The sequence below is a fragment of the Pteropus medius genome, unplaced genomic scaffold, assembly GCF_902729225.1.
Source record: "Pteropus medius unplaced genomic scaffold, Ma_sr-lr_union100, whole genome shotgun sequence".
NCBI classification, from domain to species: Eukaryota; Metazoa; Chordata; class Mammalia; order Chiroptera; family Pteropodidae; genus Pteropus; species Pteropus medius.
In genome coordinates this window covers 5950167-5966852 of record NW_024352787.1, presented here as the reverse complement: position 1 = coordinate 5966852, position 16686 = coordinate 5950167, and the positions used below count along the sequence as shown (strand labels likewise).

Genomic DNA, 16686 nt, shown 5'->3' with positions numbered 1-16686 from the left:
TAAGATGAGAAATGATAGGAATGAAAGCTTCGAGTACAAGCTTCTTAATGATCAGCTCATAAATGATCTTGAAATCTATGCTGGAGAGTATCACCTTTGGCCTGAAATTAGAACTGCATTTTAAAGGTAAGATGGCAAGTATGAGTTGTATGAAGAATAGATTGGAGGCTATAGGTAGAGAAATGAGAAACACTAAAGGCAGAAAAATCAGTTGCTGTATTTTCTTGGAAATGGGAAATTAGGACCTTGAGTATGAAAAAGAGAGGAAAAATTAGGCTAAATATTTAGCATTTGGTGACTGGAAATAAGGTGGAGAAGAGACTGTAAATGAGAATCATAGTCAGATTTCTTAATTTCTTGACTGGGTATAGGGTAATGTTATTAGCCGACTGACTCCTCTCTCTCCCCTTCCTTCCTCAGCTCCATGGCTCCTCCGGCTGCCCTGCTGCCTCCAACCACCTACCCCCATCCACGGTTTCTACCCCTTGGCAGGTAGACAAGAGACCCCCACCCCAGGGCTCCCCGAAATCTAGTTCCCCTCCTCCACCTCAGCGCATGCCCCAGCCTCCAAACTCTGAGGCTGCCAGCCCCCCAACCTGTGTTCCTGACCCTCTTAAGAACATGAGTGTTCTCTCCAAGGCCCCTCCCTTTCAGGGCCCCTCTTCCCTTCCCTCCCACACTCCTCTACCTTTCCCTTCTCCAACTCCCTATTACCCCTCCCTCAATCCAAGTCCCCCGCAAAAGTGGGGTACAGAGGGGGGAAGGGCTGGGAACCCAAGGGGAAAAAAAGTCAACTGAACATTCACTAGAAACCCTATTTTACCACAAATGCTGAAACATACACAAACATGCCTATTTAATTTGGTTGTTCACAATGCAGTGTGGGCACTATGTGTAAAGCTGAATAATGGCAGATGATAGTCCAGACACACACCCACAACTATTAATTCAAGTGATCAACAACTGCAAAATGATATTTTCAAGAAATTGTTATTAAAGATAAATAATGAACTTGAAATTTGAGAACTATTTCCCAGAAGGATGCTAAACTGAAATGGAGAATATATATACTTTTTATTAATAAGAACAAATACTTACATGTTTTTCTGCTTACTCCAATAATTTTGGACAAGTTCATTTGTAAACCCTGCATCCAGCAAGACTCGATTAATCAAATCTGTGTTACCTAACACAGAAAAAAGATAGCCTCAAATACACCCATATATTTTTAATTAGGTTAATAATGAGACAAATATATTATCTATTTATAAAATCAATTTAGAATGAATATTTTTATTAATTTTAAAATATATCCTTTATTAATTTTCCATATGTTTTTAATACTGTTAATCTTATCTCAGATTTTTTCAGGTTATGGATAGAATTAGTAATGAAAAAGCCAATACTGAATGAGGCAAATTATTTTGTAAACTTTATTAAAAAGATATGAAATATGCCAACCAAGAAACAATGAGGTTATGGTATTCTTCTTTTTAAATTTTTTTGGGTAGGTTAGTGTGGCGATTCCAAACCATCATAATTTCATGAACAATTTTATAAATATAAAACTACATAATACATATAATTTTTTGTTTTGTTTTGGCCAAAGAACATCACAAGTCATCACAGACAAGCCCTATTCCAAGACTGGCTTTTTGGATCTGCTGGTATTGGTGAAAGAGCATATTAGCTCAAGTTCAAAGGTAACAGAGAGAATAGATGATGAGAACCAAGGGTCAAATTAACACATGTTCTTAAACAAAAATCTTTGCCTTTGTCTTTTCCTCCTGGCTTCTCTACTCCAAGCCCTTGAAGCTCTGAATAACCTATAAGTACCCTCTGAAACTTCACATTTATGATATAATTTTATTTTATTCAGGTAAAGAATATATAGTCTTATCTAATATCCTATTACTACAAGAGGAGGGGGTAGAATAGGCCAGAAACATTTCTTTGGTTTTTATTATTTTAATTTAATGTATCTTTTACCCAGGATTAAAGAGTCAATTTAATCCCTATTTTAGACTTCATTTCAATTCATTTAAAAACTATTTTTTATTATATTATTTTAGAACTGCATCACTTTAAAAAATAGTTCACTTAGAAAGTGAATGCTATAATTTGCCTCAAATCCTTTTAGGTAAAATAAAAGATGAGACTCATTATTCTAATTTGTAATATAAACTGATGCAAGTAATTTCATAATTTTGTTCATATTTTCATTACATTGTAAGTCTAACATGTGTCTTGAAATAGATCCCCTGCAGCTGAATACAGCTGATAAACAGATTATTAGTACTAATCTTTACCATTTTATACACACAATCTCATTTTTATATTCAAAAATAAAGGGAAATATGAGGAAGACATCTACTCTATAGTATAAGCACTTAATAAGTGAATAAATTAACTTAAATATTAAGTGAGAATTTTACCGATTAATTTTACCAATGGCTTAGGTACTTTTGTAAAGCAAAATTAAATTTGTACCCCTTTGAAAAAAACTATTTAGATCACACTTAGATTTCAATCACTGACATTTACTTTTACAGTTAGTTTTACATGTCATTTGGTAATATGAGGTAAAATATGATTGAAAAAATCTATAATATAGAACAGAAGAAATTATAAATTATTTTATAGCTATTAGCTTCTTTTTATAATTAAAAATCCCATGGTATTTCAACTCTTCACATTGTTATATAATCACCTCAAACATTTCCTATTGAATTATAGGGAAGGAAGATAAAAAGTGAAATGAAATGGAGGAAGAGACTGAAGAATAGACAGCAAACAGTATGAATATTAGTAGTATTAAATGGAAAGTATTTTGTTTAAACATATTTATACTTTCCTAGAACCTAGAGCCATCCAATTAAATTCAATAAAATTATTTCAGTTCTCTCTTGGGAATGCCTATTACTTATTAATAGGTAATAAATCCTAATGTAAAATAATATTTAAAAGGCCTTGCTCAGTAAGAGCGAGTTTACACTGAGTAGAAAGGTCTGGACTCACTCAGTGTAGTCAGGCCTGATCAATGTAGACTTCATCTACCTAACAGGTTTTCAGAGTAGCTAATTCCTGTTAGCAGTGCTAGGAAGTTGTTTCTTTTTATGAGATAAATTTAAATTTGAGAGATATCTTTAAGGATGACTCTTTACTCTGCAAGTGAAAGATGCTTTTTTTTTTTTAACTGTTCCTGATACAAAAGAAAATAATGTTTAAAAAGAAAAGGGGAGGGAGGATGGAGGAGGGAAGAATGAAAATGTCAGTTATGTATACTTTCTTTTTTTTCAAATTATATTCTCTAAGGTAATTTTTGCTATGGAATTGGCTTTCCTCTCTTATTTCCCATTTGTGTTGCATTTTTTTCTGATAGTACTTTTATAGGACATTTTTAGGAAGAAAATTGAAGACTTTTAAATATTTTAAAATCCAAGAATCCATAAATCTCTATATAGTTTCACAGTATTAATGATTTTCAAATTTCTCTGAAAGACAGATATAATGGTTAAAAACTATTTCTTTTATCCCACATTGATTTATCTAATAAAATAGGAAATTATAGAAGCCTATTTTTTAATATACAAAGTTAACTGTGATGAAAATGGAATGTCTGGAAGAAAACTAACCATTAGGTAATATATCTTAATGGTTATATAATAAAGTATATAAAAAGGTATTTATATTAAAGGTGTTCATATTAAAACTCCTTATATAAATTGGAGGATATACATATGTATGTATATAGCCAAAATGAAAAACAATAACAAATCTTCAAAAGAAAATTTAAAATAAAGTTTCTTAAATTTGAAGGAGCAAAGGTAAGCACATCCTATTTATTTTAAAAATTTTCAAGTATTACTTGGCTTTGAAATTTTAATTTTACTTAATAAAGAAATAACATTTATTTAACCCATTTCCTGTTTGCCCAAGAATATTCACTGGCGTCGCTTGCGGCTGCAGCGTTTATCTTGAGATAACTTGCGGATTATAGTCCTAACCTTACCCCCAAAATTTGCCATAAAATATCTCCTTTTCATTATTATTTTCGCATCACTGTATTATATAGACTGCCTTTGGAAACAAATGACATCATTCTGTTTATAGCATTCTGTTTTAAGTAGTGGTATTTCCATTTACAAAATATAGTAATTCTTGATCACTGAAAATGTCAAATTTTAGAAAATATAGCATTTCTACGCATGATGTTAACATTGTTTTTGAACAGTTGTTAGCTGGATTCATTTGATGAATCCAATTTATGTATACATTTTTGTTACATTAGGATTAGATACAAGTTCTCTTTAGAAATAACTCCAAGAACAATTTTTATATTTTATTTTCACATTGAAAACCAGTCAAATTTGCTTCAGCCTCAGAACATGTTTATGTAAAATTAAATTACCGCTGGTAGCGAGCTGCATCTTTATTTTCTAAAAGGGAAATGGGTTAATATGTATAAGGCCAAATAGTAACATTTTACTATTAAAAATTTACCAAGTAAATAAATAAACCATTATAACAACAAACTAATTGGAACCAAGATTTGACCACTTTGGATATAACCATAGTGATACAATTATTGCAAATGAATGCATACTTACATGATGGATTGTTTGGAGTTTTTCTATCAATAAATTCATTGAAATTTAAAAGAAATTCAGTGTTATTATCGGATATTTTAAGGTCATTGCAGTAATCTCTGAAAAAAATATTTGAAGATATTGGGTATTAAAATCAAAACATTAAAAAATGTACACGGTAATCATAGAAAGTGAAAACAGATGTTTTTTTTTTTACTAGCTATATGACTTTGCAAGCCATTGAACCTCTTGTTACCTTCATTTCCTCATTTCTACAATGAAACAATACTTTGACAATAAGTCGTAAGTATTATAGATAGTATATATTAAGCACTTGACCCCTGGTGATCATAAAATGTTAGCTTTTGTTATTCTTATTACACTATTATCACTGTGTGTTGTAGGTTTGCAGTTTTCATGTAGAAATTAACTGAGAAATTTTAAAATATATATTTATTCATTAAATGTCAAACACCCATTATATGTTAACATTTTATAAGAAATTACTGTATTATCAAAAAAAACCTAGTAGAAAAAAGTGACATTGATTTACTATTTGCAAATCTCTTTAATTCTTAACTTAAAAAAAGGCAAGTGTTCTGCATCCAACCAACTGCAAGATTTTGTTTTGGCACATGAAAAAAATACTTTCTCATACAGGTATATAGTTGAAAAAGAGGATTATTTTGATAGTCTTTTTGGATAATTGTGTATACTCTTTTTTTTTTGATAACATACCAAAATTTAATTATTTGTAATTCTTGATAAGTATAATATGGAATTTGAAGTAATATAAATGTACTTTTATACTGTCACATTAAAATTCAATGCATTTCTTTACACTTTAAGTGAATCGTTTACCCGTCTATGATTTTGTAACATCATTAACTAGTTATTTGATAATATGAGCTATGCAAAGCTTATGCAAATGATGACATATTCCATTATACAATACTGAAAATTCACATTCATTGGTATCATCTCATGTCTCAACAGATAAATCTAACTATTGGGGAGCTAGTATGCTCACCGTAATAAATACAACTTTCCCCAAATTCTAATTTTTGTTTAAAAGCTCAGAGTTTGTCATTGACAATGTTAGGTAGTTAGGTAGCCATGAGCAAAGGTAGCGAAGGCCCAGCTCTGTAACTATAGAAATGACAACACTGATGGCCCAATCCAAAAGGCCGCCCCTAGGGCTTCCCAGAATAAAACTAATTTTTCAGATAACAATACCCCTCTATCCTGGAGTACAAGGAAATAAATGACCATAGCATAGCAACCAGTTTGGGCCAGTCACAAACACTCAGTAAGGGCTACTCTGACCTTTACATCTTAGCCTCATTACATCATTATAATATTGTACATATGCCTAGAAGTTCATGAATCTAATTATAACAGACTGAATTCAGGGTAAGGACATACAAGTTATATAATGGCCAACTGTCAATCAAAATGACCTAATACATCAATCAGCTAGCACCACCCTTGTAACCTCCCATCACAGCCCAGATATAAGACAGACCTCCCCGCTTCTACTAGGTTACAGCCCTCTATGGTGTAGGTCATTTCTCTCTTGAAATATACTTCAATAAATCTTACTTTTCCTACACTTCGCTGATATGTAATTTTTACTGTGTTAGTGGAAAAGATGGAGGGCCCTCCACCCGCCAGTGCCACTAGGGCAATGATGGATTTAGATCACCCCCGATGGTAATAGCAACAAATAATTGTTTTCTTCAAAGTAAAAGGCTCACTAGATTGATTTTTGAGAAAAAGTTTTCCAAATACCCTTCATTCTTTTAAGTAAAATAATATTTTATTGAAAAAAAAGCACCTATTTCAGCTCTCAATTAAACAAAGAAGTGTTTTTCTTTGAGACATGAAAGTTACTCTGACGTGCCATAGAACTTCCGTTTTCAATCCACAGAATATTGAAAGACATATACTCAAGGGTAAAGCTTAAATAAATTAATAACTTTTACTGCTTCAGTCAAGGATATTTTAAAATGCAAGTAGCTTTTCCCCCACTGCAGATGACTGGCAATCAAGATTGCAATTGCACTTTAGTGCCGCTGCCTTGATTTTTGTCATCAGCTCACAATTGCTTTTGTACTGTGAGTGCAAATGACAATATGATAAAACAGACAAACATCATTTGAAATTGTTAGGAAAATAACTTTGACCTTGTAGATTCTTTGAAAAGGCCTGTGGAACTTACAGGATTTGGAGAACTATACTTTAAGAAGTGCTATCCTAAGTGTTTTGAAAATTCAGAATAAATATAAGGCAACATAAATATACGATTACAATTATAATAACTAGGTTAATACAACCAACAGACTGGATAATCAAATAGTCAAGGCAAAAATTCAATTAAATAGTAAACATTTTCACATGCAAATACATTACCTAAATACAAAACCTCAGAGAGTAAAGAGAAATAGAATGTCAAAAGTTCAAAAAAACAAATACCCCCCAAAAAAAAAGCCACTTCTCAGTTCATGGAAAATTTTAGTTTCAAAAGGCAAGGTTTTTTTTTGAAATTTACTTGATTTACACTCATTATTGAGAGAGATAAAATGTATTTCTTCTCTTAACGCTAGGCTATTTTGACTAGCCGAGTAGTCAAAAGGCCAGTATATTGAATTATGATCTCAAGAATTAGAAGCAAGGCTCTAGAAGGACAAAAATAAAATGTTGCCAATAATTATTAATAAACCATTTTTAGAATTCCATGTTATTATTTAAAAAGTATTTCTAAAACTACCTTTGCTTATTTAATTAAAAAATGACTATCAGTGGTATTTAATATTTTAAAGATGAGAAAACTCAGATTCAAAGATGTAAAAAAATTAACCCAAAGATACCTAAAAAGCAAATAGTCAATCCCTAAGGAGAAGCCAAAACTTCACATCCCTAATTAGAGTGTTTCAACCATAAATGTGCTCTGAACTTTCACTTTGTGGACTTTTGTTGCTGCAAAGCTCCAAGGCAAAAGTAACTTTGACGTCTTCCAATTGTAGGATTTTAGTGTTGTGAGCAATGAATTTAGACAATGTTATCATGTTTTCTTTTTAATCCTTGCTGGCTGGGTTGTGCTCCATTTCGAAGTAGTCCAAAGATATTATTGACTACTTCTGATGACAGTAAATATTAGACTATTAAATATAGTCTGATGTTTACTAATGGCCAAAGCTGTGAAAATGCTGAAAGTACCAGTACGGAGAATTGTTGAATTAGAATGGAAACAAAAGTGAAATAATTTAAAAAATGGAAATATGAGAAAACACTGACTATTGTATCAGTGGAATGAGTTCTCCAGTAACGACCCAGAAGGACCACAGAAAATCACCCACCATGGGGAGTGTGGTCCTTGTGCAATAGGCAATAAGTAGCAAGAGATTGAAATATTTGAGAGGTGAATATGTGGCTAGACAGACAGCACTGATGTTGGTTGCCTGTTAGCCTACTTATTCAGCACAAGGCTAGGAGGTGACAACTCAAGATAATCACCTTTTCTTAGGTTCTTGTCGCAAAGGAACCATCCATGACAGTGGGAAGCAGCACAATACCTGTGGTTACCAAAACTGCTAAATCGTTTCCCAAAGATATAAGGGAAGCCCTGGTGATATACTTTCTATGAGGCACTGTTTCTCTAAAAGAGATCAATTTTACACACACTGATTGTTATTTAATCTCTTTTAGGAAAACGATTCCTCAGAAAAGTGAAGCAGCAAGGTGGAGAAATCTTTGGATGGCTTTAAAGGAACAAATCAAATTTAATTTTCTGAAAATACCTTGAGGGCATGAAACCTATAACCTCTTTTGGTCACTTCCTGTTTCTGACCCAAGTGGGCTTTGTAACTTAAAAGGCTTTGAAATGAAAAGACATTTAATATTAGAAATTTGGCAAATTATTTCTTTCTAGAAAACTGAAAATGAGTTTCTTCTCATTCTGTGCAAGAAACTTACACAGGTCATATACCACAGATTAGCACTGAGCTATAGGTTATCATAGGTTATTGTTATTTTGTTCTCATTCTAACTCACCCTCCTTGAAGTACCTTTCTCATTTCTGATTATCCAAGAAAGATAATAAAATTGACCCATATTTTAGACTTTTCATCCCTATGACTGTATGCTTCTTACAGGTAGGAATAATGTTCCATGAATCTATATTTTCAATGTTTTCCTTTAAAATTGAGGATACTGCAAAAACTGATTATTAACCAGGATAAAATAGCTTAATTTATTTAGGAATTAACAAAAATGGTTCTACCTTTACATTATTTAAAAATAACTGCTTTTTAATATCCTTTATTAAATAATGATCCTTCCTCCCCGTTCTCCTCTAATTACCTCTTACTACAACCATGAAAAATAATATATTTATTTAAAGCCCACATCTTAACAAGAACTATGGTAAATACATTGCATGCATTATCTATCTCATTTAAAGGTTATATAACTTTTCGAGATAGGTCTTATTGTTATAACATTTTGCAAGTAAAGATACAAAGTGCAGAGAAATTGAGTAACACATCTGTAACAACAAAGATCTAGAAAACATACTCAGATAGTCTTGCTCTAGAGTTTGCTACACCATTTCTCATTAATAACAATGATAAAACATGACTGCTGTTCTCTACCACATAAATTTCTGTCTTTTCTTGCTGATTTTTTTCTTTACCTCAACTTTCTATCACTTTATTTTCTACAACTCTGTGAATACACATTCAAAACTCACTTTCCTAGTAAACCTTTCCTACAAAAAATATTTTACTCAGGTGCACTGGATATTCTTTTGACATCCATTAGCATTTGCATATTCAATATACATATTAATATCTTGGAGTAGCAAGGAATTTGGTTCAAATCCCATATTATTTAACATCTCTAAAACTGTTTCCTGATCTATAAAATGGAATAATAACACAAATTAATTATTGAGTTTTTTTTGAGCAGTAAATATAATCATGCATGTAAAGGGCTTAACACTTGTTAATTGAGGTGGACACTCGTTGGTTTGTCCGATAAGCTACAACACTGCTTCCTTTTTGTGGTATTTGCTCCTTCCCTAAACACATAAGCAAATTCCAGTCTTCCAATTAGTCAGTCATATTGATACCGAATATGATTTAGGCCACAGAAAGGGTCCCCCTGCTGTCAAGTCCATTGCTTACAAACTGGGCATTGAAATTGAGAGATATATTATCCTCTCTATGAATACCTAGACTTTTACCATGTTTTCCACCTTGTCTGATGGTGAAGTGCAGAAAAACCAGTCTGAGTGGTCTGCTATGTGATAAATGGGAGAGAAGAGTGAAGAAGTTGCCAGAGGAAAATTGTTATCTGAGATGGAGAAATATTATCACTTTGCTGTGATTTCAGTCTCTTCTACAGTGATAATGTATGAATAGGTTAATATTCTGTGGGACATTGCTCTGTGCTTAGCAGTCTTCTTTCTACCTAAAACGGAGGTTAGCAGTTTTGAATTGCTCAAAGTTACTCGTATTGAAAAAATGTTAATAAGATTGCAGGTGTTATTGTCAATAACATGATTTTCCGAATATTCTCCATGTATTTATAGATGCTGCAATTACTAAATATTTATCCAGCACCTACTGTGTATCAGGCAACAGCTTATTCGTTGAGTATTGAATGGTATGTCGAATAGGTGCAGGCATGGCTCTGACGGAGAAAGTAAATAAAATGAAATGTGGCTGGTACACTAGTCAGAGAAATGCAAGATTCTGTGAGACAGTCAGCAAGGCTGCCTAATTCAGTGAAAATGGGAAGAAATTCCCAGATCGATGTTTGAAGCTGGGTTTTGAGAAGGGGTGGAGTGTTTCTGAATATAGTCCAAAATAGAAGAGAAAATTAGTGAGTAAAAAGAGGTAAGGAGGAACAAACAGTGCATTTAGGAACTGAAGGAAGTTTAATGTGGTTGGAATTTAGAACAAAGGTTGGCTAACTTTTTATTAAAAGGCTAGATAGTAAATGATTCAGGCTCAGAAGGCTATTAAAGTTTATGGCACAACTGCTCAACTCTGCCTTTACAGAGAAAGACAGTACACCAACAAATGAGTATGGCTAACTTACAATAAGACAGGCAGCCAGTCTGTAGGCTATAGTTTGATGGCACCAGATTTAGAGTGTAGGCAACCACATTGGTAAATTGGGACCTAGTGACAGAGCATTGAATTGTACACTTGAAACCTATATAATTTTATTAGCCAATGTCACCCCCAATAAATTAAAAAAAAAAGAAAGCTATGACATAAAGTATAGATTATCATGAGGATAATACTGAGCCATTGGTTAGTATTTAGCAGAATACATTTAGAGAAACACATTTTAGAAACTCTCTTTGGTTACAGAAAGAAGATAGGATTGGGAATTAAGTGGGAAATACTGGAGGCAGGAAGATCAATTAGGAGGCAGCTGTAGTAGTTTAGGTGACAGAAGGCAGTGGTCTGCTCTAGGACAAAGGCAGCAGAGTTTGACAGATGTGCTTGATATACAGAATATATATTATATTTGGCAGAACTTATTGATTAGAAGTTAGATTTAAAGGAAAGGGAGCAAAAATAACTAACAGGTTGCAAGGGTGGGCATCTGAGAGGTATTTTCTTCACTGAGGCAACACAAGAAAAACTTCTCCAAAGAGAATGAATGTTTAGGAGATACTGTTTTTGAAGCACATTAAAAAGATACCCTTGTTACGTTTCCACAAATATGAATCTCATATTGAAATATATAGGATAGACATAAAGTCTAGAAACAGAGTCATCGTTTGATTCTATATTATAGTGTAATGTCAATAAGCCACATATTATGTCTATTTTGTTTCCAGATATTATGGCAATCTTGTAGATTTGGAAGGCACTACTCTAAACTGTAGACATGAACTAGTTGGGTGGTATGTCTGTAGACATAAACTAAGAAGAGAGCCTAAGCTAGCACCCTCATGTAAGTGATCTGCAGAAGAAAAGAAGCTTAAAAAAGAGAATGAATATGCAGCAAAGAGAGAGGAAATAAATCACAATAGTGTGTCATCAAGCAAGAAGAGTCAAAGAACATCAAAGGACGGTGAGTCAGGAGTATCAAACACTAAAGAAAATTCAAGCAGGAGAAGCTGCTTAAAGGTAGTCACCTATGAAGTCAAGAAAATGCTCTGTTAACAGATATCTCAAAAAGTATGTTCCCTGTTTTCAAGAACCAAAAATTCAGGCATCCTTATGCAAAAAATTTAACAGTAACTCGGATCAACTTTTATGAGCCTTCTTTGCATTCTTACAGAATAATTTCTTTAAGAAGTATAAAATCTGAGAAATTAATAATACAAGCTTCTGAACCTATTTTCTTCAATAACTTAGCCTAGATTAATAGGAATTATATTAATTTGAATATTATATGTGTCTGCTAGAGAGTAGGAATCAAAAACCAAGGAAATAAAAATAGAGATCACTCTTGGATTACTGAATAGAGTTTCAAATTATGTGAAAATAGAAGTAAGGATAAAGATATATATTAAGGATAGAGAAGGGAAATTATATGAGAGAGAGATAAAATTGAGCAGGAGGGAAAACATCGATCTTAAAACATATGTGAGAAAATGTCACTATATTAATATATGTTTTCCCAGAAAGTTGTGTTAGAGTATTAAAAAAATCAATTATGAGGTTAAGACATTCTATGAGGTATATACGTTATGTGTATATATACACATGTGTATGTCTGTACATATCTACATATATCTATCTACCAGTGTGTATGTGTATATATGTGTGTATACAATATATAAAAACATACATATATAGAATATGTTTGCATATGTATACATTATACAAATGCAAATGCACAATTATTCATTTTTGCTAAATATACAGTTAGTTCCAATGAAAGCACAGCCTAGATCTGTCTTATTTACTATTATATCCCCACATCAATACATTGCTTAGCACATAGTAGCTGCTCAGTAAGTACATGAATGAGTAAATGAATGAATGGACAGGATTCTCTTTCAATTTTATTGTTCCCTTTGGTTCTATAATTTGGCATGGAATTAACCCAGAGCAGTTTTGACCCCAATGCAGAACTATTATCATCCATTAAAACTATAAAACAAAAAAAAAAAAAAAAAAAAAAAAAACCAACCTTGGTGCTAAGAATGTATAGCCAGATTCTTCAAAATTATCCGGCTTCAGTGTCTCTGAATCTGCAAAGATAATATTACAGTGTTAGATAAGCAATCCAGAATATATATCCTGAGGTCCTATGACAATAAAAAAGCTTTAGAAAGACAACCTAATAAGAAAAAATAAAAATAGACTACTTACATCCTAAATTGAAATATATCAATGAATACAAATATCCTCCATACTTAAAAAAAAATCAATTTTAATTTCATAACATGGATTACAATAGCTATATCACAGACAATGCTATATTTATAATTTATTCCATTTACTAACTCTACTACAACCAAGATATCCTTTAAAAAGTGATTTATATCAATGTTATATCAGAGGTATTTTATTTAAAATGTCAAAATAAAAACTTCACCAATATTATGGTAAAGAAATGATTTTAATAAACCCATGAATGCCCTTAGTAAATTAATAACATTCTTCATATTAATATGAATTAGTAAGTGAAAGGATAAAAACACACATATATTTAACTCTAAGAATAAACTTGAATGTAACACTGGTTGCATATGAAAACACAAGTACAATCTTTCCCCCTTTTTGGTTGCTAAGGTTGGAGTGATCATGGAAGAGAATCTAGCAAATGTGAAGCACAGAGGGTAATATCCAATAGGAATGGAAAGATCAGTGGAAATCTCGTGTACTAAACAGAAAAATATTGAGCAACAAGAAAATACTTGCCCTTCATTTTTCCCTTTTTTGCTGTGAAAATCCATCAGAAAGAGAAAGCAGGGAAACAAAAAAAAAAGAGGGTAAAGCAAAAGGGGTCACAAACAATATTTTATTCAATGACTTTCTTGAATAAAAATATTGTGCATAGATCAAAGGTTTATTTATGTACAGCTGTAGTCTGGAAAAAAAGACAAATATTTTTGAAGACTGAAAAGTAGGTCCTATCAATTACTGCTAGAGAGCCCACTCTGTACTGTAGTTATTTCAAGGGTCTATTTTGCAAAGTGGTTAATGCAGGTGTAATACCAGTGATATCAGCCTATAAACAGAAGCATTTACCAATCATCAAAAACCCACTAGTCATCCCTTCTTTAATTAAGTGAAGAACTAGCTCATGCAAAGTTGCTGATTGTTAAAAGACCATCATATCTATTAAGTGAAGTGATATAAATGTATAAATTACCATAAAGTACTATGAGAACCAGGACTGCGGAGAGCAAAAAAGAACTGACAAAAAAAAAAATGAAAGTAGTTTACTTAAAGTCAGATGTAAAAGGTATATTAAACACATATATATATTTTTAATGTTATTGTACCAGAAAAAGTTTAGGTTGTTAGTAAAAATTGAGTGATGTGCAAAGGATATGATGGTCATTTTACTTTACTAAATCTAGTCACCCAAAACAAAATAAGATTAATAATGACTTGAAATATGCACTTGTGTTAATAATTACTCCACATTCCAAATGATGCTTTAAAAAGTTAATCCATTTGAGTTACTGAAGACATTAATTTGGATTATGAGAAGAAAGTTAATCGCCAAACCAAAGCCAAAGACCAGTGCAATTTAACGTATTCAAACAAAGTAGATGTGGAGCACGATATTATTCTTGCCAAAAGCAACAATAAAGAAAAAAGAAGAAAGAAAAGATAAAGCTTTACTAGCACAGTGCCATGAGTAGAGACTACGTGAAACATTTTGCGCAAGCTAGCAGACCCTTAAAACAACAGCAACAGAAGGACACAGCACTGCAATGATTCTATGAGCACAAAGCAAGGCAGGGAAGGGTGGTGGGGACTGCCAGAGAGACTGGAGTACCTGCTCATATTCTATCCATGTAGAATATTTCTTGTTCCTTGCATGTTTGGAATGGGTTAGAATCATTGCTGTAGATTTGGTAATAACACCTACTAAAATGTTTAATAAGCCTTGGGTGTTTCAAAATCTAGACGTCTTTAAACATCTGATACTAGAAGATAACAAATAGACCCTAAAGTCACTTTCACAGTACTTACATCTGGCCTGAGTTATTGTCTCTTCTATTTTGGCTTTTATATAGTAAAAACTGTAGGTTGGTAATACCAAGGCCAAACTGCAATAGAAACAAGAGAAGCATAAACACAAACAAACAAAAATGAAACATAACTTAAAAAAAAAAAAGACACATCAAGTTCATGGAAAATCCAAAGATCTTCCTTGTGGGAAAGAAAAGACATTACTTTGACAGTAAAATGCATTCAGCTAAGAGAATACTTAATTTGGTCTGCTAATAGAATACTTAATTTGGTCTTGCCATCCTGAATCATCCAGTTTTCTACATTGTAGGGAATCAGAAGAGACATATGGAAAATAAGCTTCTAAATGTGCCCATAAATTAGCTGAGGAAGAAATGTCATGGGTATTACATTTCCAGAAAAATGTATTAAAACACTTTGAGTGTTGAAAAAAAAAAAAAAACAGAATAATTCTAGGGTATTTTTCAACAAAGTAAATAAACTTAAGGAGTTATGTGTAATGTTAAAGTGCTTTGTAGCAAATGTATGCTATTAAAAAATTATAAATGTAAGAAATATTATCATATTCTTTTGAAGGGTTTAAATACCTGCTATTTTAGAAATCTAATCTTTAGACAAGTCCACAGTGTCTTTTAACGAGAAAATTCAAATTCTTTTATAGCACTAAGAAAGATTTTTCTGCTCATCCCATTCATTCTTACCCAATAGTATGACTAAGGCATGGTATTTTATTTACTGTGGATATTCTATATCACGTGGTAAATTGCTATTAAGTAAAATAGGACATATGTCTTGAGCTCACTACTTTACAAGGGTCATGAGGCTACTCTAGACTTATGGTAGATACACAAACTGGAAGAAAGGTCCAGTGCAACTCTTAAGCCAAGTTTAGAACGTTTTAGACATAGGACTGTCAGGCAAGCCTGTCGTCAAACCTTGTCTTAATGGCTGAACAAAATAAAAAGCTGACAGGCAGGTAACCTTACTATTTGGAAGTTACCAATTAATAAAACACATAATGCATTAGAACTGTTAAAAGATGTCAGAATATTTGAATATTATATAGTTTCCAATAATACAACTGCCTTTGTGTAATTCTTTTACTCTCACAATGTCTAATATATATGTGTAGGATATAACTAATTATTCCATATCCACATTTACTGTTGCAAATGACCTTTGCAATGCTTTGAGTATAGATGGAAACTTACGAACTAATAAGTGCAAGAAATAAGGGTATCACAAAGATTCCCAATACAACTATTTCCAAAAAGTAATGCTATATTAATTTGACCAATTGAATCATCCAGCATTCACTTTTAATATTTAATCTAAAATTTAGCAATGCACAGGCAAAGGTGTGCATATTTAGGCTTCTAGGTATTTCCAGGTATTTGCAGATCTTTAAAATAATGCAAGCCTCATGTTTCCCAGGCTTCTTGGATAGATATCCAAAATGTAATCTCATTATATATATTTTTATGGACAATACAGAACAGGACAAAATATAAAATTTCAGGTTTTCATTTTTATAAATATATTTATATATATACACATACTAAAAATTCATTCTACGAAGAAGTAAAAGCAAGTTTATTTGTTATAATTATGCAGTCAAGATAGCAAAATGAGTGGATGCTTGTTACCTCTCAGTTCCCAAATCTTTCTCCATCACTAAGTAATTCATAGACTTTCCTTATGGATAAAGGTCAGAGAAATAAAATGTTATGTAGATTTAATGAAAATCTCTATATTCGTTTTACAGGTAACTTCCTTTAAGTGGAGGCAGAGATTAAAATAAGCAGTGCAATTAGTCTGAAAGCAAGATGACCTTTTATGATTCACTTGCCATTTATAAAATGTAGAGCAGAATTACTGAGCATTTGAAAACTGTCTCCTACAAATTCCTCTCA

At 32.2% G+C, this 16686-nt stretch overlaps 1 protein-coding gene across 9 annotated transcripts in view; it reads right to left on the bottom strand.

Moving 5' to 3' along the window:
- Positions 1-16686, bottom strand: part of CACNA2D1 (calcium voltage-gated channel auxiliary subunit alpha2delta 1) — a 450405-nt gene that overhangs the window by 32912 nt on the left and 400807 nt on the right. For 5 of the 9 annotated variants that reach the window (XM_039849431.1, XM_039849432.1, XM_039849438.1 and 2 more), the window contains 5 exons: positions 14774-14850; positions 13487-13507; positions 12753-12813; positions 4611-4708; positions 1099-1186 (listed from right to left, as the gene is read on the bottom strand). In XM_039849431.1, the coding sequence (XP_039705365.1) occupies positions 1099-1186; positions 4611-4708; positions 12753-12813; positions 13487-13507; positions 14774-14850 (345 nt within the window). The remainder of the gene's footprint in view (positions 1-1098; positions 1187-4610; positions 4709-12752; positions 12814-13486; positions 13508-14773; positions 14851-16686) is intronic. The other 4 variants (XM_039849433.1, XM_039849439.1, XM_039849436.1 and 1 more) reach the window with 1 other exon arrangement.